This window comes from Perna viridis, chromosome 10 (assembly GCF_037379345.1).
Source record: "Perna viridis isolate PV_CMFRI_1.1 ecotype Kerala chromosome 10, ASM3737934v1, whole genome shotgun sequence".
NCBI classification, from domain to species: Eukaryota; Metazoa; Mollusca; class Bivalvia; order Mytilida; family Mytilidae; genus Perna; species Perna viridis.
Genome location: NC_142454.1, coordinates 4,697,572 through 4,722,037, shown reverse-complemented (window position 1 = coordinate 4,722,037; position 24,466 = coordinate 4,697,572). Strand labels below are relative to the sequence as shown.

At 32.0% G+C, this 24,466-nt stretch overlaps 2 protein-coding genes and 1 long non-coding RNA gene across 13 annotated transcripts in view; 1 reads left to right on the top strand and 2 right to left on the bottom strand.

The window, feature by feature from the left end:
* Positions 1-8,271, bottom strand: part of LOC148604229 (glycine receptor subunit alphaZ1-like) — a 19,368-nt gene extending 11,097 nt beyond the window's left edge. Inside the window, exons 1-3 of one of the 5 annotated variants that reach the window (XM_088547801.1) lie at positions 7,902-8,271; positions 3,092-3,200; positions 1,451-1,468 (exon numbers count right to left, since the gene is read on the bottom strand). In XM_088547801.1, coding sequence (XP_088403927.1) covers positions 1,451-1,468; positions 3,092-3,159 — 86 coding nt within the window. In that variant the 5' untranslated portion in view covers positions 3,160-3,200; positions 7,902-8,271. Of the gene's footprint in view, positions 1-1,450; positions 1,469-3,091; positions 3,387-3,465; positions 3,511-7,901 lie in introns of those variants that run through there. The other 4 variants (XM_088547803.1, XM_088547804.1, XM_088547802.1 and 1 more) reach the window with 4 other exon arrangements.
* Positions 7,349-24,077, top strand: LOC148604228 (uncharacterized). Of its 2 annotated transcripts, XR_015915780.1 has the most exons (5): positions 7,349-7,538; positions 7,759-7,833; positions 8,712-8,724; positions 21,969-22,050; positions 23,550-24,077. It is a non-coding gene; the product is annotated as an uncharacterized LOC148604228 (long non-coding RNA). The 2 variants fall into 2 exon arrangements; XR_015915781.1 differs by lacking the exon at positions 7,759-7,833 and having other exon boundaries at positions 7,350-7,538.
* The window catches only part of LOC148604227 (glycine receptor subunit alpha-2-like), a 25,536-nt gene continuing 23,538 nt past the window's right edge, over positions 22,469-24,466 (bottom strand). For all 6 annotated transcript variants that reach the window (XM_088547796.1, XM_088547800.1, XM_088547794.1 and 3 more), the window contains 2 exons: positions 24,073-24,464; positions 22,469-22,830 (listed from right to left, as the gene is read on the bottom strand). In XM_088547796.1, the coding sequence (XP_088403922.1) occupies positions 22,651-22,830; positions 24,073-24,464 (572 nt within the window). In that variant the 3' untranslated portion in view covers positions 22,469-22,650. The remainder of the gene's footprint in view (positions 22,831-24,072; positions 24,465-24,466) is intronic.

Genomic DNA, 24,466 nt, shown 5'->3' with positions numbered 1-24,466 from the left:
TATCTGATTTTGCATTGAGGTAATGTTACATAAGTTACAAAAGTTGCCTTGGTAGCCAAGTTGGTAACTAAATCTATCAACAATACAGCTTCCATTGAAACTGTTCCTCATCATGTTCCGTTGACAGTTTTTTTTAATCAGTGTTACCTTTTTATACATCATAACGACTTTACGTACAATACCTTTTTTTTCTTTATTTGGTAAATACTTTTTAGACTTTAATAAAAGAATCGGCTTTTCATCCAATTTTATAACAGGTCGTAAATTTGTACCGTACAATTATTATTCACGGTATTATTCAAGGTACAATTGTCGATTAATCGACACTGCAAAACATTTCTTATTATTAAGCGTATAAAAGTAGTATGTTTTGTCAATACAAAAAGTCTGTAATGAGAACAAACCTGTCAAATGAAACAGAACTTTTGTGTGTGTTGACTTGGCCGTTTGTACATGCATAACACTAGATATAAAAATCAGTTCAAACTATCAAATATACTTAATATCGTTACAGGCCACATGCGTAGTCGATACAATATTTGTTTTGCAGCTTATTCCAATAAGTCTTTTTATAAAGCAAGCAAGATAGTATTCTATTAACATTACAGAGACGGAAAGTGATTTCTTCAAAAAGGTTTCCCTTGTTGCATTCCAGTGACTCTGTTCATTGTCCTTTAGCAATAGTTCTACGAAAACAGCTCTTGAATGATACAAACTTCCCACTTACACCATATACCCCCATTCCCCATTTCCAATTGTCCCAATCCCCAAATCAAAAAGAAAATCCCCATCTCCCATTGAATCCCATCGTATTTTTCTAATCAAATGTTTACATTATCAAATCAAATTTTGTATTTTAAAATTCGTCATCATTTAAACTGTTATTTTTAATTTGATTTTATACATTTTCATATCAAAAAATACTTTAAAAACTGATTTCCCCATCCTCTCTATTGAAAATCCCCATCCAACCATAAAATATCTCCATTCCCCATATACCCACAGAAGGGGAAGTTTCCTCTTACAAGTACTGTATACTATGGTCCTAAATTTGAAACTGAGCAAAACAACTCTTTGTTTCTTATAATTTTTTACAATTATATAAAAGTATGTTAATTATTTGACAGATATGAGTTAGGCACAGTCTACAACTGAACATTGCACTAACACATTTTCTTACGTTTGAACACATTACGTAAACGGTAGTCCAATAAAAAAAATAATTGAATTCACTTATGACCCATTTCTGCGGACCTATTTCATACCTAATTCAGTTTACTTAGCGTATATCGTCAGCTTCGCATGCAATGCTCGGTATGAAATTCGTGATATACGGATATGATTTACCATTTTTTAAATGTTAATGCCCTAGTACAAAACGTATAACATGATGCCTTTTAAAAAAATGAAACCAGACCAAACCAAACCTAAAATGATAAATTCCACTTACTTGTATGACAAATGTGTACTGCAAGCAGAAATATGTGTGCAAATGAGTGATTGAAATGCATAAATCAGTATATTTATACATTTTACGTTTAGCATTCGGTTTATCCATAATTAAATGGTACCTGGTATACCCTTAAATTGTTTGAGTAGTTAAAATTTGTTATGCAGTGTTACGGTACAATATATGTATGCATACATATACTTTTGTTGCATGGTGGAACTGTGCGTTTTCCACAAACTAATCATCAGAATAAATATATTTTTAAAAAGAATACAGACAAAGTTTGGAAAACAAAAACAAACAAAAAAAAAAAAAGAGGTTAAAAAACGATACATACTAAGGGTTAATAATACAGACAAATATAACCATACCAATATGATAGTCAGACTTTAAATACTGCACTGGTATATATGTCATATGATATCATTTCTTGCATAATACAGTTACCGTTAGAAGAAATTTAACTCTGCACATTTAAATATGAAAATTAGTCAGGACTTCTGGAAGAATATTGCTTCCAGTACCATAATGCTATTGTATGTCAGTCTAGTGCATTGCATTTCATCTTACAGTGATAGAATGTAGTCTATTCATTCTATTGGTTTTAGGATGGAGTATTGGAAATTAGAATTTTTTTATGGAGGAACGCAGATTTAAAAAAAAAGAATGGTAAAACAGATTAAAAAAGTATTTATTAAATATAAAAATACTTAATTTAATTTAAAATAAGAAAATAAATCATACAGAATTAACTATTGAAAATATGGGATTATATGTATTGTAAATAGAAAGTTTATACAATTATGAAGTATTTCAAATAAACACATATAGACTATTTCCTGTTGTTAACCATACTGAAACGTGAACATGTATCGAAAATCTTAAACACAAGGACAGTGACAGTCTCGAACAAGTACGACCCTTGAATGGTATAAACTTCCTCTTTTTACCATTAACCATTCCAGACCCAAATGCATTATTCATTTTCATGTTAATTAACATTTTTTATATATAACAATTTGAACTTTAATTGTTTTAAATATGTTGAATATAATTATGAAAAAAAAACCAAATTATATACGAATAGTATGTTTTTATTCAGACCTGCCTTTGTATTTGATTCTAATACTACTGGAGAGATGCTACAACTTTAAACACGTGCACAGCATATCGATATTTGCAATACTAAAACGACTGCCACTTTGTGTTAAATATACGTGTTCCACTCTTACCATTCTGAATCCTAATCCTCAATACGAAACCTCCATTATCAATCCCTGAGTTAAAACATTATGGTGATTATGTTTCTAATACTTATAAATTTAAGAGCAAGGTGCAAAATACCTGGAACTCATATCAGAAGATTGGCAAACGGCTTGTGATTTTTTACTCCAGTCTCTTGGACTTAGAAAGGTCAACATTTGAGAAAACATACTTGAACTCTGAACACGTTGTTATATTTTACTATCACTAAATATAATATTCGAAAAGATTTAAGTCTGTATATAACTCAACGCCTGGGCTAAAATATAGTTCTTCTCTTGTTCTGTTAATTAAATGATTACATGTAATGATCAATGAAATAAATGAAACGTGTAACAGAACCAGACAACTGAATTATCTATAAAAAAATAGCATTACCTGTCTGTTATGTTGTAGCCAGGTACGTTTAATATATTCACAGCAGTAAAAATCAGAAAGCAAAACATTCCTATATCGTTAAGTCAAAGTTGAAGTTTCGCCATCAATCCTGAAAATATGACATGTTAATTAATTTAAATAGTGGTATGATTCATCATAACACAAATATGATAAAGGTATCCCTGATAACAAACACATTCTCTCAGCGTTTAATTTTCCAAAGTAAATAATAAGCCTTAATCGAGTACATTCCAATAATTGTAAATTGTAAAATCATTTCCATCTCGCTTGCATATTGACAGGTGCAATATCGTATTTGTTATATAATCTACTTTGCTAGCGTATTCTTTAAAAAGATGGGAATCAAGAATTACATTTTTTTCATTGCTGATCCCATAGAAGATAACAATATGATAGAAGTGTTGTTGGCGATGCGTCAAACTGTATTGTGTAAAGCGTAAATATGAAACGATCACCAAAAATGACGATAGAACAGAAAATTTACCTGTTTATACTAAATTACAATCTGTATGCCAGCCAAGTGATGCATTTTGGCTAGTCTAAAGTTACATGCAATATGTGAAATATGTCATGTCCTTAAACAAAAAGTTAAGTCATTTCATTATTAAACCTTGTATGAAACTCTGTATTAATAATTTTAGAAAAAAATAAAACCAAGAAATGCATTTACAGAACCAAAGTAATGCTTTAATCAATGAACGGAAATATGGGACGTAACAAAATTACCAAACTGAAAAACTCTAGGAAATAGCCAAAATGAATAGTCAAAATGGAAAGTCAAAAGAGGATTAATTGATATAATGAATGACAATATCAAGACATAAAATAGTAAGTTGAAACACCGACAATAATCCTGACATGGTTCAGGCATTTCCAAGGAGTTAAACCAGATTGCTAAACCTTCCGTGTCAATACGCTTTTATTGTCCAGGTTTAGTATAATACAAACAGGCAGCACAACATTTCCACTTGGCAAAGTTTGTATAGTTAGTAGGTGAAATAGTACAGATGATATATTGAGGATGTTATAATCCATCTTGAATATATATTTTGTCATGAAAAATAAATTTCAATAAAATGTGGATATCGTAAGTAAATCATTTCAAGCATCGTATGAGACATATTTTTAAAACCTTAAGTCAATAAGAAGACTGTCTATGTTTAAGTAGTCAGAAATTGATCTGACCTTCCTGTATACTGAAAATCATGCTGGTGAAGCTGGCATATCCTACCCATAAAGGGGTAATTTATAATTTAAAGGTCAAATTGTCATTTATTATTGTACTGAGGAAATTCGAGAAAAATGTCTAAATATGACGCGGATAAGCTATGCCAGTATGACATGCTATGATCTCTGGTGATTAAATGAAAATTTAGGATCAAGAATAGAGACAACATCATCAATATTGAGATAAGTGCACTCCTGAAATAATCTGTTGCATTATGAACCCCAACATTTTTCTGAAATTGTTGACAGTTCCTATATATTAGACAACAATCAACCATGAATGTAACAACTGCATGCATCATGTCACAACAATCAACCATGAATGTAACAACTGCATGCATCATGTCACAACAATCAACCATGAATGTAACAACTGCATGCATCATGTCATATGTGGTTATGTTGCTACACGATTGAAGTCATCATTACAAAAGTTTTATGGTTGCAATCAATTGGATCGTTATGGTGTATCCATCTGCACCACGAAAACTTATTTGTTCATGGTGTCATAGTTTTTTCTTTCCTCTTTCGTCTTTCTCTTTTCGGACTTGTTTCAACTCGGCGGGTGTTTCTAGAAAAGCAGAGGACGCTTATTTGCCAGTGTACCTGGTCCATATTCCCAGTTTTTAGTGGAGTTCGAGTTGCTCATACGTTTTTATCACTTTGTATGTATTATTTTATTTACTTAATGTTCTTTATTGTGTATGTCTGTTTTCCATGTTTGGTCTTTGTCCCTGTTTTACTTTCTTTTGATTTCCGCTATAACCTTTGTGGACTTGATTAGTCTTTCTCCCTTGTTTGTATAATTACAACATTGAAATCTTAGAATATATTTGCTCATCACAAAGCTTATCCTGTAAATTGAAATACAGGTGAACGACACAGGAAGCATAATAATGTTGTCAAAATTCAAATCGTTACTTTACAGGCCATCGTGATGTTTGTAATAGCAAACGATAAGCTTCACTCTTAATTACATTGTGTAAGGTTAAGTCGAATTACCATCAGGATATTTTATCTCTCATTATTTTTCCCTTTGTACGGTATATATTTTTATGGCTATTTTTCTCTAAAAGTTAACATGATTGATCATACATGTACTTACAATAATAAAATAATTAGAAACATTATATAATGTTAAGCATTACAACAAATTTAAATGGTACCTAATGTCTGTGGTCAGATGCAGATCATTTTATTGATGTTTTAATAATAAATAAATTCGTGTCTGACACAATGAAGTTTTGATTAGTCATAATGCAGGATTATGTGTAATAAGTGATATATAGAAAGTACCGATAGTGTATACTATATTAAGTCAGTTCGGTTTCATCGAGTTCATATGGTCGTTCTAATGCAAATGTAGCCACAGTGACTACGATTTAGATTGTACATATGTCGAAGAAAGAATGTCTCAAATTATTCTATCAACAATTTGTTCCATGTATGTGAATTAATGTACACGTGTAACAATATTTTGTGCTGAGCAATAGAATTATATGTGACACATCAGTGTACATGTCACAGTAATTATGTTATTATTAAATGCTGCGGGAAATATTCGGAAAACAATATAGTCACTTAAAGTGTTAGTTTATCAAAATTGTTCGTTGTTGTTAACTGTTTAATCACATAGTGCATTTGGTGTTTTTTCGATTACATATTATCTGGCACTTAAAGGTCGTTTTATTTGTATATAACTAGACCGGTTTCTGAACGACCACATACATCTAGAAAAAAAATACTCGAATAGATAAAACTGTACTTGTATTACACACCTTATCCAAGTAAATATAGGGTAACTGTATGTGCTGTATTATATTTGGTATTTTTAGTGTTCTAACCATTGCGAACGCTTTATATGTGAATTTCTCATGAAGTATTTGCTAGTAGCATGAGAGAAACGAATTTAGCTTCCCTTCAGTCAAAGTTCCTAAAACATACATGCACGCCACGTGATAAAAATGTCGCAGGTAAAGATTTTTTTAAATTTAATAAATGATTATTTGTTACTCAACATTCGTTTTGTAGGAATTAATGCTGTTCATTTTTTTGTGGTTCATACAGCAACATCCTTGCACTGTATATAATTCAATTTTAACTGAATGCCTATATTACGCATATTATCGTTTTGTTTTGTCTTTGGCTGCTGATGTCTCCGCATTGTCTTTCTGTTTTGCTGTTTATTGGATATTGGATATTTATATTTTGTTAATTCATATTTACATATTTAGTTGTATTATGAACTTTAGAATTACAGCAGTGTAGAATACATTCTAGGCATTGAAATGGTATAAAAATATTATAAAGATATCTGGTTATACAACTGTTACATACATCTGTTAACTATAATAACGACGCGATAGTTGACTATGATATTTCGTGTGATATGTAAACCGGGAAACAATGCAATAATCAATGTAAAAGCATTTCATTTATCTAAATAGAATATAATAATCAATGCGAGAATTATGAATACTTTTTCAGTGTTCATACCATCTGATAGATCTTTAGTTAACATAATATAAATCATGAAATATTTTGTTATATTTTTGCATTTTAAAAGTAATTGTATAATGCCTATTTCAAGTCATAAATTTTTAATGTTACGCTTTTGATTTTTTTATTTTTGCCTCAGTTGATAAAAAAAGAACAATTAATTAATATCTACATTTTTAAATTTCAAGAACACAAAAATTCATATTCAATTAAAAATCACAAGTAAAAGCTCTGGTTATTGAGATAACATTACAATGGCATATATAACAACGAAAAAAAACTTCAAATTTTGTGAATGGCATGCATACAATCATCATATACTTATTGTTTTCAATAAAGACAAAAAGCCATTTAAAATAGAACGGGGAAAAGCCTGTAAAGAAATGGAAAAGAAATATACTTTCAGCAAGTATAAAGAGTGATTTGTAGACACATTATCAACAACAAAAAACAAAAATAAAAAACGAAAATAAGATATAGCAACTGACACAATTAAAGGGTTATCAACAAAACACGTCAATAGCTGTATATTTAAAATATTGACTACAATTAGATATGTCAGTGCCTGAACGAATGTAAGCCATCAGTGGTAAAACACGGTCAACAACAACTTCAACACTTTGATAGGGAATATATTGTATCCATACTTTTTTATGAATTGCCATGACTTTTTACTGCAAGTAGAAAAATTAATGGACAGGTAAGTCTGTTCGTTTGACTATAATATAGATTTTTGGTGGTCATCTCGAACACGGGTAACCAATTTTAAAAGACAATATACCTAAGGTTAATATGTTTTTGACATTCATACTTCAGTTTGTTCTGACCTTTACCTGATTTTTATACTAGAACCTAAAATAACAAACTTCTTCATGTAGTTAATGCAATTGTATTACTAACCTAGCACAATGTCTTTACAGAATAATTATCTACGATATTGGCAAGATGACACTAACGTAAATACTTCTGAAAGAACTACAAAATATAAAGTAAAGGTACGTAAGCACATCCAAAAAACACAGTAAATCAGATCAAATAAAGCAGAGAAAAATGGAACTCCTACCTTAGCTTGATTTCAACATGTGTATAGTACTTTTTGATATCGTAGTCAGAACTAAAGCCGTCTTTAAAATCCCTGGTATCTGTCTGTACCTCTATATTAGTGCACCGAAAATGCACAGTTATACAAATTGTGATTGATATCTTTCCCACATTTACATACGGTCATTATCCTGGTTTTTTTTTATGAAATAATCACTTAATCAGTAAGCCATCAGACCTATTTACACGACGTACACAAGTAGAACAATCACTTATAATTGAGTTAATATTCCCTGGAGTAAGATTTGTAAATATCATTCGATATACAGATTAAAAGAACAGTGTTTTAACATGTTATCGTGTTAACACTTATTTATCTGATATCACAGCTGCGTAAAAATGGTAACACTTATATCAATTTTTATAAAATATATTGAGTCTTTGAGTTTCAGGGTTACGTTGTTTGCTAAATGTTATTGAAACAACTTTCGAACTATATATATTTCAATATGTATGATGATAGAATATGAAATCAAGTTTAAAAAAAGTTTCCATGCCACATATTGGCCAAAAAATGATAATGGCACTCTATATTTTTATTTGAAATCGGTCCATTTCGGAGAATGAAATTATAAACAGCCAACTGATCCGAAAGAATAATAGCGTGTTTGATTTCTTTTATTGACCATGATTGGTACACTTTGTAGTAAATGAACAATACAAATATGAAAACGATATAAAACAAAAACTGAATGAACGTACAGTCCGACATATCAGACTATAAATGTTTAAGTTCCTAAATATTATCTAATCATGAATTACTCTGTTTCAGAACATTGACAAACGTAAGTAAACGTTTTATTTCAATGTAAGAAGGAACTTTTGCTCTATAATCCATTATAATCTTTTATAAAAGGGTAATCAAGGGAACCAAGGTTATAGCGGTAATCAAAAGAATGTAATCCAAGGACAAAGACCAGACATGGAAAACAGACATACACAACAAAGAACATAAAGTAACTAAAAACATACATACAAAGTAACAAAAGCAAATGAGCAACTACGACTCCACTAAAAATTGGGAGCATGGACTAGGTGGACCGGTAGAGTAAGCGTCCTCTGCTTTTCTAGAAACACCCGCCGAGTTGCTCATAAAAAGTCAAGTCCGGGGTAGACAAACGAGGAAAGGAAATATATGACCCGTTGAATAAATCAGTTTTCATGGTGCTGATGTAAACACATTATATTTACTAGTACTTAACACAATCAAATTTATTTTAGACTTGACTTGTTTATGTGATCAAATTATTGTTTGGTAATTTTGTTGTTAATGTTATTTCAAAATCATTGCTATGTATGGATTTTCCGCTTTTATTAACGGTATTTGAGATGACAATATTTTCAATGACTATAACTTTTCCCATATGAACTCGTTTGACTGGAACAAATAGAAGCTTATGTTGCATCAATTATAACAATCTATTTCTCTTTAGAAATATGATTGATAAATTAATAATTCAGCATTTCATAATCACCAGAATATGCCACGTACAATACCGACTAATTGCCCTCAAATGTAGCAAAGTGCATATTTGATTATATGTGTATCTCAAAATAAGTTAATCAATATAAAGTAGATACAATATATATATGTCAGTCTTTAATAACAGTGATCGATTTCAGCTTAAAATGTGAAAGCATTTTTGGAGATAATACGAACACATGAAATGATGTACATATGATCGTTTAAATTTTTGTAGTTGCCAGCTTTCAAAACTTCACAGAAAGACGTGGGACAAACAAATCCAACTCCCTTTGTAGTCAATAGTCTCGCGAGACGCTGTCCCTGCCTATCTGTCGGCACGATCATAAAATACTTCATCAACTTATATTAACAATTCAACCTACACATTATTTTTATCGATTCAAGTCTTAACACTCGGCGGGTGTTTCTAGAAAAGCAGAGGACGCTTACCCTACCGGTGCACCTGGTCCATGCTCCCAGTTTTTAGTGGAGTCCGAGTTGCTCATTTACTTTTTTTACTTTGTATGTATGATTTTAGTTACTTTATGTTCTTTGTTGTTTATGTCTGTTTTCCATGTCTGGTCTTTTTCCCTTGATTACATTCTTTTGATTACCGCTATAACCTTGGTTCCCTTGATTACTCTTAAATTCATATCAAACAAATGCTAGTCAATATTTGCAGCATCTTGCTATTTATTTACTGATTTATTATAAAACATATTTGAAACATTAGTGGTTATTTCACTCTCATTGATTTATGTACAAAATATCGTCGATCATAAATCAACTTCTGTAAAATGAAGAAATGTTAATAGGATATTAAAAGTCAAATGCACGTACATTTTTTCAATAAATAAGATTTTGCCAACTCAACCATTTCTATTAAAGATCAAAATGTAAAATAAAGCGAGGATCTGGAAAGGCGAGACATGGTGCAATTCATCATGCAAAGACAATATACTAAATATCTCAGCATTCGTTCAAGTAGAGCTTGATAAATCTGGAGATATGAGAAGTGTGACTTCAAATGACGAATTTGACACTGAAAAAATATGACCAAAGGGAAACAATATATATTGTATGATTAATGCTAAAGGTTTATTTGATTTGGGTATTTGACGAAAAATCATCTCCAACCACGAATCGATGTTATTTATTATTAGAAAAATAATTAGAAGTAAATATAAAAGATTGATTTCAATTTTTATCTAAATAAGGCGATCAGATAAATAAAAACGGCTTCGGCTTCATGAACTGCGATATGATTTATGAGCAATATCAGTTTGTCATACCCTAGCCAGGAATGTAGTATGGTAAGAGTTTTCATATTCTAAAAGGATTTAGGTATTTACCTGGCCTTACTGTTTTGCAACGACTTACCGATTAACAGAGGTTTTACATTCAGCATTCTACAATTTTATATTACATCCCCGTTGTTGATATGCCTGTTCTTTATATTGCTTGTATTGCTATTGGAATCAAATATCTTGAATACTTTGACACATTTTTATCCAATATTTACTGATTAAAATGTGATTCATTTTTAAACACATTTAATTTCATTTGTATACCTGCTGTAGTACCAAAAACTTGTATGTTGTTGATGTATGCAGATGAGCTGTGTGAAAAGTATCAACATGCTAGTATATGTCAGACCCCTTTCTGAAAGCACTAAAACATTTGAACACACCCTTTCTTAAACTTAAAAATCATTCCTATGTAAATAGTTTGTAACTTAATATTCCAATCTGTTTCTTTCTATTTTATGTTTATCCACTGCGCGCTTTAAGTTATAACCGAACCAAATATTTTTCCCAAATTGATTAATAGCTCTTTATTTTTCCCGGTCCCTTATATTTGCACGAGTTTTCTTCCTTACCACTTGTGACACATCCGAATGTGGAAGAAGGAATCCCACTAAGATACATAAATGTGGTTGATGCTACCAAGCCGTCTTTTGGTAAATACAATTTGAAGTGAGTCTGTGAAATCTCTTTTTGAAAAAAAGAGGCCCAATACTGCGAAAATGAATAGCAAAAAATGAATGCGTAGATGGTGGTTATTTCACACGCTGTTGTTTCAAAGAGTAATCGCATGAACTAAGATTCTAGTGAAAATCAAAAGAATGTAATTCAGGGACATAGAAAACAGATACACACAAAAAAGAACATAAAATAACCAAAATAATACATACAAAGTAACACAAGTAACTGAGCAACTTGGATTCCACTAAAACCTGAGAGCATGGGACCAGTAGGCGAAGAGCACACTGCTTTCCAGAACAACGGCCGACGATTTGTTCATAAAAGTTAAGTCCGGGGCAGACGAAAAAGAAAGGGAAAAATATGACATGTTGAACATATCAGTTTTCATGTATACACTGTAACGATCCACGAGTTAATGATGACGACGATAAAACGTCTGTATTGATGACTTTAATCTCATAGCAAATTACCCTGTCCCAGAGGCATAATTGTAAGATGTCCAGCGCGGTAGAAAAAGTCTGCGTAGTTACGGCAAGCTGTAAGTAACGTATGAATGGTGATATGAAAACTCCATAAGCAGGTGCTGAAGGAATGTTGCCACAGATGAAAGGACAATACGGAATGAAAAGTCATCGCGTTTGTCGCATAGTTTTGTCAATAGTTTTCCTTTACCATTGATCTCTAAGTGTAGGTCAAGTTATGAGGCTGACTTCACATTCTGTATTATCTTTTATCTCAAGTTCTTTGTAGAAGTTGAGATGTATCCAATCCCCGAAACTAGAATTGTTTACGATAATACGTCATCTATATAGCGGAAACTATAAGATTAAAGGATCTAGTTAAACAGTATGCTTTCTTTTAGATCATATCAGCTATAGTCAGCTTGATAAGAGTAAACGAATAGGTCGGCATGTACCAGTTCACAATTTGTTCCATCCGGAATGCTGACCGTATTTTGAAGAGCGTGTCAAATACATTGGACAAATATGTTTTCGATTAAAAATAACGTCCGTCATTTAGAAAACATCTTCTTCGATATATTGTTGCTTTTGTATATTTCAAAGATATAGACAAATAGTTAAGATGACAAATCACTCACGTTTTTTATTTGTTACCACCATCTCTCAAATATTTTGATCATGCGATACCACAAAAATTGTATTTGAAATTACCATTATCAATGATTTTTTTGGCTTTTGTTTTTTTTTTCAGTATTGGACATATTTTTCAAATAGATATTTCACCAACTAATTGCGCTTAATAATAACCAAGGTACAGCTGAATTACGTCAGCCACAGTCAAGTATCAAAATGGAAATTGATAAGATAGTATCTTACTGGGATTTCCCTTCTCCATATTGGGAGTGTAATAATTCACGGTACCACTTTCCGTTTATCACTATTGATTACTATAAATCTCTTCTCTTAGCTTTATACATGAAGTTGACATTATCAATAACCAAATGTCTCCCTCTCGTCTTTCGTATTACGTAGGTCATATAAAAAGGGTATCCCTTTCATTTGGATACAACACCCTTACAAATGTCATTTTATACAAAAACATATTTTTTGTCTAAAAATTGCTTAACAAATCCCCTTTAAAAACTACTTACTAACAATTTAAAGCAGTCATTGACGACCTCAAGAGTCTATAAGTATCGTGAATCAGATGTTGATTTTCATAAATTGACTACCCCGGACTTTTTATGACCAACTCGGCGGGTGTTTCTAGAAAAGCAGAGGACGCTTACCCTACCGGTGCACCTGGTCCATGCTCCCAGTTTTTAGTGGAGTCCGAGTTGCTCATTTACTTTTTTTACTTTGTATGTATGATTTTAGTTACTTTATGTTCTTTGTTGTTTATGTCTGTTTTCCATGTCTGTTCTTTTTCCCTTGATTACATTCTTTTGATTACCGCTATAACCTTGGTTCCCTTGATTACTCTTAAATTCATATCAAACAAATGCTAGTCAATATTTGCAGCATCTTGCTATTTATTTACTGATTTATTATAAAACATATTTGAAACATTAGTGGTTATTTCACTCTCATTGATTTATGTACAAAATATCGTCGATCATAAATCAACTTCTGTAAAATGAAGAAATGTTAATAGGATATTAAAAGTCAAATGCACGTACATTTTTTCAATAAATAAGATTTTGCCAACTCAACCATTTCTATTAAAGATCAAAATGTAAAATAAAGCGAGGATCTGGAAAGGCGAGACATGGTGCAATTCATCATGCAAAGACAATATACTAAATATCTCAGCATTCGTTCAAGTAGAGCCTGATAAATCTGGAGATATGAGAAGTGTGACTTCAAATGACGAATTTGACACTGAAAAAATATGACCAAAGGGAAACAATATATATTGTATGATTAATGCTAAAGGTTTATTTGATTTGGGTATTTGACGAAAAATCATCTCCAACCACGAATCGATGTTATTTATTATTAGAAAAATAATTAGAAGTAAATATAAAAGATTGATTTCAATTTTTATCTAAATAAGGCGATCAGATAAATAAAAACGGCTTCGGCTTCATGAACTGCGATATGATTTATGAGCAATATCAGTTTGTCATACCCTAGCCAGGAATGTAGTATGGTAAGAGTTTTCATATTCTAAAAGGATTTAGGTATTTACCTGGCCTTACTGTTTTGCAACGACTTACCGATTAACAGAGGTTTTACATTCAGCATTCTACAATTTTATATTACATCCCCGTTGTTGATATGCCTGTTCTTTATATTGCTTGTATTGCTATTGGAATCAAATATCTTGAATACTTTGACACATTTTTATCCAATATTTACTGATTAAAATGTGATTCATTTTTAAACACATTTAATTTCATTTGTATACCTGCTGTAGTACCAAAAACTTGTATGTTGTTGATGTATGCAGATGAGCTGTGTGAAAAGTATCAACATGCTAGTATATGTCAGACCCCTTTCTGAAAGCACTAAAACATTTGAACACACCCTTTCTTAAACTTAAAAATCATTCCTATGTAAATAGTTTGTAACTTAATATTCCAATCTGTTTCTTTCTATTTTATGTTTATCCACTGCGCGCTTTAAGTTATAACCGAACCAAATATTTTTCCCAAATTGATTAATAGCTCTTTATTTTTCCCGGTCCCTTATATTTGCACGAGTTTTCTTCCTTACCACTTGTGACACATCCGAATGTGGAAGAAGGAATCCCACTAAGATACATAAATGTGGTTGATGCTACCAAGCCGTCTTTTGGTAAATACAATTTGAAGTGAGTCTGTGAAATCTCTTTTTGAAAAAAAGAGGCCCAATACTGCGAAAATGAATAGCAAAAAATGAATGCGTAGATGGTGGTTATTTCACACGCTGTTGTTTCAAAGAGTAATCGCATGAACTAAGATTCTAGTGAAAATCAAAAGAATGTAATTCAGGGACATAGAAAACAGATACACACAACAAAGAACATAAAATAACCAAAATAATACATACAAAGTAACACAAGTAACTGAGCAACTTGGATTCCACTAAAACCTGAGAGCATGGGACCAGTAGGCGAAGAGCACACTGCTTTCCAGAACAACGGCCGACGATTTGTTCATAAAAGTTAAGTCCGGGGCAGACGAAAAAGAAAGGGAAAAATATGACATGTTGAACATATCAGTTTTCATGTATACACTGTAACGATCCACGAGTTAATGATGACGACGATAAAACGTCTGTATTGATGACTTCAATCTCATAGCAAATTACCCTGTCCCAGAGGCATAATTGTAAGATGTCCAGCGCGGTAGAAAACGTCTGCGTAGTTACGGCAAGCTGTAAGTAACGTATGAATGGTGATATGAAAACTCCATAAGCAGGTGCTGAAGGAATGTTGCCACAGATGAAAGGACAATACGGAATGAAAAGTCATCGCGTTTGTCGCATAGTTTTGTCAATAGTTTTCCTTTACCATTGATCTCTAAGTGTAGGTCAAGTTATGAGGCTGACTTCACATTCTGTATTATCTTTTATCTCAAGTTCTTTGTAGAAGTTGAGATGTATCCAATCCCCGAAACTAGAATTGTTTACGATAATACGTCATCTATATAGCGGAAACTATAAGATTAAAGGATCTAGTTAAACAGTATGCTTTCTTTTAGATCATATCAGCTATAGTCAGCTTGATAAGAGTAAACGAATAGGTCGGCATGTACCAGTTCACAATTTGTTCCATCCGGAATGCTGACCGTATTTTGAAGAGCGTGTCAAATACATTGGACAAATATGTTTTCGATTAAAAATAACGTCCGTCATTTAGAAAACATCTTCTTCGATATATTGTTGCTTTTGTATATTTCAAAGATATAGACAAATAGTTAAGATGACAAATCACTCACGTTTTTTATTTGTTACCACCATCTCTCAAATATTTTGATCATGCGATACCACAAAAATTGTATTTGAAATTACCATTATCAATGATTTTTTTGGCTTTTGTTTTTTTTTCAGTATTGGACATATTTTTCAAATAGATATTTCACCAACTAATTGCGCTTAATAATAACCAAGGTACAGCTGAATTACGTCAGCCACAGTCAAGTATCAAAATGGAAATTGATAAGATAGTATCTTACTGGGATTTCCCTTCTCCATATTGGGAGTGTAATAATTCACGGTACCACTTTCCGTTTATCACTATTGATTACTATAAATCTCTTCTCTTAGCTTTATACATGAAGTTGACATTATCAATAACCAAATGTCTCCCTCTCGTCTTTCGTATTACGTAGGTCATATAAAAAGGGTATCCCTTTCATTTGGATACAACACCCTTACAAATGTCATTTTATACAAAAACATATTTTTTGTCTAAAAATTGCTTAACAAATCCCCTTTAAAAACTACTTACTAACAATTTAAAGCAGTCATTGACGACCTCAAGAGTCTATAAGTATCGTGAATCAGATGTTGATTTTCATAAATTGACTACCCCGGACTTTTTATGACCAACTCGGCGGGTGTTTCTAGAAAAGCAGAGGACGCTTACCCTACCGGTGCACCTGGTCCATGCTCCCAGTTTTTAGTGGAGTCCGAGTTGCTCATTTACTTTTTTTACTTTGTATGTATGATTTTAGTTACTTTATGTTCTTTGTTGTTTATGTCTGTTTTCCATGTCTGTTCTTTTTCCCTTGATTACATTCTTTTGATTACCGCTATAACCTTGGTTCCCTTGATTACTCTTAAATTCATATCAAACAAATGCTAGTCAATATTTGCAGCATCTTGCTATTTATTTACTGATTTATTATAAAACATATTTGAAACATTAGTGGTTATTTCACTCTCATTGATTTATGTACAAAATATCGTCGATCATAAATCAACTTCTGTAAAATGAAGAAATGTTAATAGGATATTAAAAGTCAAATGCACGTACATTTTTTCAATAAATAAGATTTTGCCAACTCAACCATTTCTATTAAAGATCAAAATGTAAAATAAAGCGAGGATCTGGAAAGGCGAGACATGGTGCAATTCATCATGCAAAGACAATATACTAAATATCTCAGCATTCGTTCAAGTAGAGCTTGATAAATCTGGAGATATGAGAAGTGTGACTTCAAATGACGAATTTGACACTGAAAAAATATGACCAAAGGGAAACAATATATATTGTATGATTAATGCTAAAGGTTTATTTGATTTGGGTATTTGACGAAAAATCATCTCCAACCACGAATCGATGTTATTTATTATTAGAAAAATAATTAGAAGTAAATATAAAAGATTGATTTCAATTTTTATCTAAATAAGGCGATCAGATAAATAAAAACGGCTTCGGCTTCATGAACTGCGATATGATTTATGAGCAATATCAGTTTGTCATACCCTAGCCAGGAATGTAGTATGGTAAGAGTTTTCATATTCTAAAAGGATTTAGGTATTTACCTGGCCTTACTGTTTTGCAACGACTTACCGATTAACAGAGGTTTTACATTCAGCATTCTACAATTTTATATTACATCCCCGTTGTTGATATGCCTGTTCTTTATATTGCTTGTATTGCTATTGGAATCAAATATCTTGAATACTTTGACACATTTTTATCCAATATTTACTGATTAAAATGTGATTCATTTTTAAACACATTTAATTTCATTTGTATACCTGCTGTAGTACCAAAAACTTGTATGTTGTTGATGTATGCAGATGAGCTGTGTGAAAAGTATCAACATGCTAGTATATGTCAGACCCCTTTCTGAAAGCACTAAAACATTTGAACACACCCTTTCTTAAACTTAAAAATCATTCCTATGTAAATAGTTTGTAACTTAATATTCCAATCTGTTTCTTTCTATTTTATGTTTATCCACTGCGCGCTTTAAGTTATAACCGAACCAAATATTTTTCCCAAATTGATTAATAGCTCTTTATTTTTCCCGGTCCCTTATATTTGCACGAGTTTTCTTCCTTACCACTTGTGACACATCCGAATGTGGAAGAAGGAATCCCACTAAGATACATAAATGTGGTTGATGCTACCAAGCCGTCTTTTGGTAAATACAATTTGAAGTGAGTCTGTGAAATCTCTTTTTGAAAAAAAGAGGCCCAATACTGCGAAAATGAATAGCAAAAAATGAATGCGTAGATGGTGGTTATTTCACACGCTGTTGTTTCAAAGAGTAATCGCATGAACTAAGATTCTAGTGAAAATCAAAAGAATGTAATTCAGGGACATAGAAAACAGATACACACAACAAAGAACATAAAATAACCAAAATAATACATACAAAGTAACACAAGTAACTGAGCAACTTGGATTCCACTAAAACCTGAGAGCATGGGACCAGTAGGCGAAGAGCACACTGCTTTCCAGAACAACGGCCGACGATTTGTTCATAAAAGTTAAGTCCGGGGCAGACGAAAAAGAAAGGGAAAAATATGACATGTTGAACATATCAGTTTTCATGTATACACTGTAACGATCCACGAGTTAATGATGATGACGATAAAACGTCTGTATTGATGACTTTAATCTCATAGCAAATTACCCTGTCCCAGAGGCATAATTGTAAGATGTCCAGCGCGGTAGAAAAAGTCTGCGTAGTTACGGCAAGCTGTAAGTAACGTATGAATGGTGATATGAAAACTCCATAAGCAGGTGCTGAAGGAATGTTGCCACAGATGAAAGGACAATACGGAATGAAAAGTCATCGCGTTTGTCGCATAGTTTTGTCAATAGTTTTCCTTTACCATTGATCTCTAAGTGTAGGTCAAGTTATGAGGCTGACTTCACATTCTGTATTATCTTTTATCTCAAGTTCTTTGTAGAAGTTGAGATGTATCCAATCCCCGAAACTAGAATTGTTTACGATAATACGTCATCTATATAGCGGAAACTATAAGATTAAAGGATCTAGTTAAACAGTATGCTTTCTTTTAGATCATATCAGCTATAGTCAGCTTGATAAGAGTAAACGAATAGGTCGGCATGTACCAGTTCACAATTTGTTCCATCCGGAATGCTGACCGTATTTTGAAGAGCGTGTCAAATACATTGGACAAATATGTTTTCGATTAAAAATAACGTCCGTCATTTAGAAAACATCTTCTTCGATATATTGTTGCTTTTGTATATTTCAAAGATATAGACAAATAGTTAAGATGACAAATCACTCACGTTTTTTATTTGTTACCACCATCTCTCAAATATTTTGATCATGCGATACCACAAAAATTGTATTTGAAATTACCATTATCAATGATTTTTTTGGCTTTTGTTTTTTTTTCAGTATTGGACATATTTTTCAAATAGATATTTCACCAACTAATTGCGCTTAATAATAACCAAGGTACAGCTGAATTACGTCAGCCACAGTCAAGTATCAAAATGGAAATTGATAAGATAGTATCTTACTGGGATTTCCCTTCTCCATATTGGGAGTGTAATAATTCACGGTACCACTTTCCGTTTATCACTATTGATTACTATAAATCTCTTCTCTTAGCTTTATACATGAAGTTGACATTATCAATAACCAAATGTCTCCCTCTCGTCTTTCGTATTACGTAGGTCATATAAAAAGGGTATCCCTTTCATTTGGATACAACACCCTTACAAATGTCATTTTATACAAAAACATATTTTTTGTCTAAAAATTGCTTAACAAATCCCCTTTAAAAACTACTTACTAACAATTTAAAGCAGTCATTGACGACCTCAAGAGTCTATAAGTATCGTGAATCAGATGTTGATTTTCATAAATTGACTACCCCGGACTTTTTATGACCAACTCGGCGGGTGTTTCTAGAAAAGCAGAGGACGCTTACCCTACCGGTGCACCTGGTCCATGCTCCCAGTTTTTAGTGGAGTCCGAGTTGCTCATTTACTTTTGTTACTTTGTATGTATGACTTTAGTTACTTTATGTTCTTTGTTGTGTATGTCTGTTTTCCATGTCTGGTCTTTGTTCCTGAATTACATTCTTTTGATTACCGTTATAACCTTGGTTCCCTTGATTACTCTTTCAGAAAGGCTACACCTTTTTAACAGTACACGAACTTTTTTTTACTTAACTCGTGAACCAAAATTTCACAAGGCTTATTTCGTCACCGATTCAAAAAAAAAGTTTCTCAGATATGTCGAAACTAGTTATGTCATTCCTGTTTTTGTTTTCTCTTTTTGTTCAAATTGCAAGTGATTCATTGTTTTATTATGTCTATTTTAACTTACTTGTATACATGCAATTGAACTTAAAAAAATGTCAGTCTTGCATTGCATCGTCAAGGAAGAGGATTTATATCAATAAAAAACATTCGTTCCGCTACGTTTAAAAAAAGTCAAAGTCAGAACCTTTTACTAATCACGTTATAATAAGAAATTTAAAATCGTTTAAGAATCATTTTTTGTAAAATGTTGGTTTAATATATAATATAAACAGTCTGCTCGTTACATAGACCTGCCCATTTATAGGCGTCATGCAATTTGCATTAGGTACCAGTTTCGTATTGCATATCCCTGAGCGGGTGTACGTCAAAACATGGATGCTATTAAAATATAGTGCATTTTTTTTGCCTCTCTACAAACTAATGTTTTGTCAAAAGATATGAACAATGACTTATAAATAGAGCAAACATCACACTGTACGATGACGAACTTTTTTAAAATCTAACATAATAACATAAAAATGTTGCAAGTAAAAGGTTGGTTTGATGAGTGCAAAACGAAAATGAACATATGGAAAATGGCTATTTATAGTTCAAGACTACTTTTCTGTCCGATCTTCGTGGACTCATCCTATTTTCTCTGCGGGAATTTTTTTTCCACATTACCTTTGAAATTCTACATATGTGAAAGTTTTATTGAATCAATTTACATATTTTTTTAAGTCCTAAAAATATGCACTTCACTATAAAAGTCTATGGGAGAATTAATACGATACTGAGACCTATAGGTTGTGGAGTTTTTGAGTTATGCCGCTTTGATGATAAAATAGATTGCATTAAAAAGATTGACGTTAGGCATTTTGTAATATTAATTCAACTAATCATTGAATTACACGGCATACCGATTATTGTCTTGATATATATATTAGCTGTACGTGATTCATGCGACAATGAATCTGAATATGAAAATGAAATGTCTTAAAATAATAATATGTCTACCAATATATTTGTGTGTGTATGATTCATCGTATCGTAAATAACATGTGTTGATAATAATACTAAATAACGTGCCTTTTCTTTTTCTAATTAAATATTCTTCATTAGTAAAATCTAAAAGTTTGTAACTCAATATCCCCATTGACTTTTCATTGGATAAAATACATGAACAATGTGCAGTGGCACAGAAAACTAAACAAAACATTTTTGACCAATTGATTTAAAGCATTTTTATTTTGCCGGTCCCTTATAAAACTTGAATTTGCTGACTCTACAAAACAATGTAAGCTCTATACATAAGGTTGCCACTACCATTAACCATCTGTCTTTTCTCGTCTTTCGTATAGCATTAGGCCATGTATAAAGTCTAATCCTTTCACTTATTTGACGCCAAAACTTTACAAATGTCATAATAAACAAAGGTATATTACTTGGTCTGCAAATTGCACAAATTGAACCCCATTCATTACTACTTACACATTACTAACATAGCCCAGTCTACTTGAAGAGTATTAGTACATGACATTTCTTTTACTTAACTTGTGAACCAATATGTGCTGCTAGATTTACAATGTTTCTGTATAAAGCTGGGGACTGGAAATTATACATATATATATATATATATATATATATATATATATATATATATATATATATAGTATATTGAATCTGATATTTCGATAATAATGAAGTCTTGTTTTTCGTTTAACTACTGGTTTGATATTTGTCAGAAATGACCCGTGTCAGTCTAGTATTGCTGTGACACATTTAACAGGTATTTACATATATAATCTAAATCGACAGAAAGTTGTAAATGAAATTTCTCAAGATGTCAGAAATGTTAAAATCAACGAGGTAAAGTTGTAGATTCCATTGCTCTTAGTTTTTTTTTCAAAACGAAAACAATCCTATTGCAAATTCTCTTTTTTAGGCTTCATGGTTGTTACAAGCAATGAGGACTTGAGGTTGTGAATACGAAGACAAGTTTTTGTATGATACAGCATAATTGTAAGGTAATGGGTTTAATAATATCAACAATAAATAACAAAACAAAAATATTTAAAAAAGGCAACCACATATACGATCAGTACAAAACGTTTTGTAAAACTATTCGACCAATCTGCAAATATCTCTACAGGCGAGAAACAGTTTTCACACTTCGGTCAATAGATATGAGAATCGATTAAAAATAAGAAAAAAGTATTTCTTCCGATCGAAAGTATGTGCCATTAGAAGGTTACATTTGTGAGAATCGTTTTTGACGACAAAGAAAATAGCGAGTTTCTGTCAATTAATGTTTCCCTGTTACCGCATACAATATTTTTTTTACTTAAATTAAACAATTTGGTTTACATTTGGTTGCTTGCAAAAGACTTTTTTAAGTATTTTTTTTAAATATCGTAGTAAACACAATTTAAAAGATTGATAAAATAAAATATGATATATTTATTTTTATTTCTGGAAAAGCAGACGAGTGGATATGGTAATAAATGTAAAATGAAAAAAATATCGTAGAGAAAGTTTAAAATGACAATTAAAACATGGAAATTGAAGTATCAAAGGTGTAAAGTAGTACATATCACAGATGGTGCTTTTAATCAAAAATTACATCATTAGATATAATCATGGAGAACTGGTTCCCACACTGTATACACTGTCCAATAAACAATGTTAAACACAATGAATACCGTCGGGAAGGCGACCCTTGAAACTTTGTCCACTACTCTAGCTTTTTCACGGTCTGTCACACTTTTGAGAAATAGTCTATATTTAGGAACTTTATCCCATCCGACCTATAATAAAATTATCATTGGTAATGTATAGTTTAGATGTAAATAAATTGTCTTCATCTTTGGAATAGTCTTTCAAATTAATGACTTAGCATCGTCAAAGAAGAGGAAATAAATTTGAGCTCTTCATATGAGAATCGTGTGAGATATAAGAACCTTCTTTTGTTGAAATAAAGTGCCTATAGTAGTATACCTTGCAAATCTACCATGTATTGGCAGCAAATGTTCTTGGTTGTTTTAGTTGTGGCACTTTGACAATAGAAGATTAACATAAAGCACACAGAAATTTAATTAAAATGAATATCACATACACACAAATAATAGCAGTGCACGATTTATGCGAAAATAAATCTTTATCAGATGAAATGTCTTGTAATGTATTCATTTGTATATATTGTTTCGTTTTTACTTTGATTTTACTTTCATGTTGCTGGAGTATATTTGGGCAACTATATCGCTGTACCTGTGTATAACAGTGTTTATTTGGGTAGTTACAACCCCACCCCTCCCCCTTGTGGTATATGGGTTTTCCTGTCATTCATTGAAGACTCATTGGTAGCCTGAGCTGACATTTTTCAACCGGGGGGGGGAATGTTAACCCTTTGTCATATTCACTATATCCATTTTCGTTATATCGTACCGTAAAGATATGCGTAACGAATACTTAGGTGTTCCCCATCTTTTTCTGATAAAAGTAAAAAAAAAATATTTTATGCACATAGGTATTGTCTGATCCAACCGCGGGAAAGTAGCCAAGGAAGCATATTTTCTGGAGAATCTGATACTTACACGAGATGCTTAAAATTGATAATTGTTCAGGAAATCAACGGAATAACATCACTTACAAGTATTCAGTCCTAAGTCTCACATTACTTTCAAAACAGTTTTCTTACTGCTACCGTGAATCACATTGACTATGTAGCATAAATAACATGTTCTGAGTTTCTTCTCTAACGGTCGAGAAACATAGTGTTTGTTCAAATGCCTATTGTATTTTTCGCAGTCGGTATAGCTTCACTTTTTAGCCTTTTACCTCAAAGACGCTCTTCTATGGAAACGAAAGTCACCAGATCGCAATCCTGTTTCCTGATTGGCCATATACTGATAACTTAGTGGTTTTCGAAAAAAAAATGAATCGGAAATTGAAATTGTTTTATGAATGGAATGTAAAATAAAATAAAAGTAAAAAGAACTGATTTTACTGCATTGGCTATCTTTTTTTGATTTATGAAAGAATGTTTTTACCTGCGCATGATCCCCATTAGTATCAGTAGAATTCATTTTCCTTATATCCGACATCGAAGCTTGTCGTCGTCGCTCAACCCGTGCAAGCACGTTCACGTACGCAAACTCTATCAAAGCACCAAATACAAACAACAGACACATAGCCATCCAGACATCAATGGCTTTAACATACGAAACCTTCGGTAAAGATGCACGTGCTCCTGAGCTTTGTGTCGTCATTGTTAAAACTGTCAACAATCCAAGGGAAATACGAGCCGGAATGGCGTCAATGTTCAACCAGAATGAGACCCATGATAGGAAAACAATGAGAAAACTAGGTATATAAATTTGAATGATATGATATCCATAACTTCTCTGTAGGGTTACATCCATTTTTAAACAGGTATAACTGACT